The 3,111-nt window shown below is 35.7% G+C and overlaps 1 protein-coding gene across 3 annotated transcripts in view; it reads right to left on the minus strand.

Annotated features, from left to right (window-relative positions):
• The window catches only part of LOC107638753 (sister chromatid cohesion protein PDS5 homolog B), a 15,345-nt gene extending 12,556 nt beyond the window's left edge, over positions 1-2,789 (minus strand). Inside the window, exons 1-3 of one of the 3 annotated variants that reach the window (XM_021120653.1) lie at positions 2,430-2,789; positions 481-684; positions 133-314 (exon numbers count right to left, since the gene is read on the minus strand). In XM_021120653.1, coding sequence (XP_020976312.1) covers positions 133-314; positions 481-684; positions 2,430-2,522 — 479 coding nt within the window. In that variant the 5' untranslated portion in view covers positions 2,523-2,789. Of the gene's footprint in view, positions 1-132; positions 315-480; positions 685-1,433; positions 1,541-2,429 lie in introns of those variants that run through there. The other 2 variants (XM_016342126.2, XM_021120654.1) reach the window with 2 other exon arrangements.

The following is a 3,111-nucleotide window of genomic DNA, read 5'->3' on the forward strand; positions in this document are numbered from 1 at the left end:
TATCAACCAACACAATATCAAGTTTGCAATCAAAGAAACATATAGCAAAAGCTTTTGGGGGGAAATATTACTTGCAACACAAGAAAATGGCTTAAACCACTAACTAGCTAAAAATTTTATTCACATACTAACCTAGCAACCGCAAAGAAAATTCTGAACATTTCGTTCACTAGATCATCACATTCAAGATCCAACATTACAACACACGATCTATATTTTGCAAGAGTATCCAACATAGCAACTCTCCGGCCAAAAGATGGACCATCAGTATCACTTAGACCACTAAAAGTGCTCACGATCAGCTGAAAGATGTCCTGCAAAGCAATTTAACAAAAATTAAAATGAAGGACATTATGTTCCCAGCTAAAATCTCTGTTCTTATATTTTTGGCAGAAATAATAGGTTAAAAATCACACTTTTAATGTTATGTAAAAAAGGAAATCTAATTTGCAGAACCAGATTAATGTAAACAAAAGGCACCTTTAGCACGTCATCACTGTAAGGAGCCTCAGGTGCAGTGATCCGAGTTATCTCACACAGACATGTTGCAACTAGAAGCTTAACATCCCGATCTTCATGCTTCAGTAGTTCAGGCTTAACAATTGCATTAAAAAAGGGCTTCATTGACTCCAGTTTTGAAGCTGATGGTGATTGATCTAACTCTGTAAGGCATCCTGCCGCTTGCTGCGGATGGAAAAACATTTTGTTGAGTGGACAAGGGAGCAGGGAAGTTGGCAGGTGCCACAATAAATCAATTTTCACTTAAAATGAAAATGTTCACATGCCTTGAATAGAAAGATTAAAATAAAAAGTTACTTTTAAATACTGGACCACATTGTGGTGCACACATCCTCAAGATTATAGCCTTTATAGGGTTAAAGACTAGATTTCATTGTTAGGCATAAACCTAAGTTTTTCTTTTCTTTTTTCCAAAGAACAATCACTATGAAGTAGAAAAGTGCAAACTCATAAAACAGTTGTGCTACCTACTACTATGAAGTTCATAGTAGGTTTACATAGAAAGAAGGAATTTTCCACAAAATGAATACAATAACAACCACCAAGCCTTGTCACACTAAGTGGGGTTGGCTAAATGGATGAAGCTATGCCAATGAATCTTATGATAAACCATATTATAACTTTTCAAGGTCTCTCTCTATCACTAATTATTCAGGAGTATTTTCTACAAAAGCACACACAGTTATTAGCACTGCACATCTTATGATTAAAAAGTTCATCCATAATCAAAAGACCAAAAATCTATTTAACAAACTATTGCCAAAAGACTAATTCAGTATGTCCACATTACCAATTTATACAGACCTGTCTAAGCTTAATCCAAGTCCTCATTAAAAATTCAATATTTCTTTCTCAAATTTATCCCTTCATCTTGTTGATTACAAGAATATTAGCCATTGAGATTGGACACCTACATTATTAGTCACTGTCCATTTGGTTACGGAATAACAGCATGAGGTATTGAGCCAACTCAGCAACTAGATTGCTAGATCCTCAAAATTTTCGGAGAATATACTTGGCACTGAAAAAATTGAAGACATAAAAGCTTAAAGTACTTCCTAAAAGAAAGGAAATTTTCATTATCACTTAAGTTTTAGGCATCATACTGGTGTATAGGTATCATATTCGGTCAAGAAGCTAGGTACTATAGAGTATACTTTAACATTAATAGTGGTAGTGTGGAACAAATAATCTGACCAATCATTTCAACTCTTGAGGACACTTCTGCAAGTGTAATCCCACATCTTTCCAAGTCTTTTCCTTGGAACAAAAGCTATCTCTCTTAATCAATCTCATAGTATCCAAACTAAAGCAAGCTAACCTTTCAACCTCAAATGTATTTGAAAATTGAAAGGGAACCCTAATTCTTCCAGGCATGCACACTGTACCTAATACAATTAAGTGTAACTCAGCTAGAGCACAAGTTAACACTATTATTGAACTCAACTAGAGCACAAGATAACACCCTTATAATCTAGCATGTACAAATCTTACGTACCACTACATGACCATACATTCACATATTAACCTAACTCAAAGGGAATCTCCACAAACTAGCTTCACCTAACCTAAACCCTCACCTCCAAAAGAGCAAATCTGTTAATTGCACTCCTGAATTGCCAAATCCTCACCAACACAATTCAAATCCGCAATTAGAAAACCCCACACACACAACAAGCATACAACTTTGGTGCATCAAAATAGTGGTAGAAGCCCCCAAATTAAGGATTTGAGCTAAATTAAACAATTCCCAGTACACAAATCAGCTAAACTCGTTGCAGGCAAAAAAAAATAAAAAATCGTCCATCGTTATAGCTCAGCAACGGAAATAACTAACCCAACCCCCCAAAACCAAAGCAAACAAGCACAGAGTTGAAAATTTCATGAGAATTGGGGGAAGGAAGAAGCACCTCGAGGAGGGTGAGGAGAGAGTCGTCGTCGGAAGGAAGAGATTCGAGCTTGGATCCCAGCTCCTTGAGCTGAAGGTGAGGCTTCTGAGCCATGCTATGTTGTTGTTCTTCTTCTTCTTCCCTGCGGTCAACAAAACGGCGTCGTTTATGTGTTGAGGTGCCGCAGCGTTTGCGTGTTGAGTTCAATTCATGTGGAGGGGTTTTCAACGGAGAAGAGAGGGAGAGTGAAAAAAATAGCAGAAGAGGGTTTCCTTTCTTTCTTTCTGTGTTCCTTTTTTTTTTTCGTTGTTATTATTTGTGTGTGCGAGAGTGTGTGAGTGTGCGTCTATCTTGTTGTGTCACGAAGCTAGACGCATTCGGAATCCTAATCCAAATCTATGCCAATTCATTTTCAATTTTCACTTCCTCTTCTTTCAAAACTTATTCACCCCCCTTTCAAACTACACTCTTACTTTCTATTTTCTTTCTTCCCTTTTCTCCCTTTTCCCTCTAATTTCACTCAATCCAAAAATATGGTTAATTAACTTTGTATCGGGTAATATATCAAAATTAAACTTCATATATAACATAAAGAATTAAAAAAAAAAATCAAATTGTTTGTTATTAGTTTTTACAAAAATATTTTTTGTATATAAAAAATCAACTATTATATATTTACTATACTAAAAAATAGTCACAAAAT

The sequence above is a fragment of the Arachis ipaensis genome, chromosome B04, assembly GCF_000816755.2.
Source record: "Arachis ipaensis cultivar K30076 chromosome B04, Araip1.1, whole genome shotgun sequence".
NCBI lineage: Eukaryota > Viridiplantae > Streptophyta > Magnoliopsida > Fabales > Fabaceae > Arachis > Arachis ipaensis.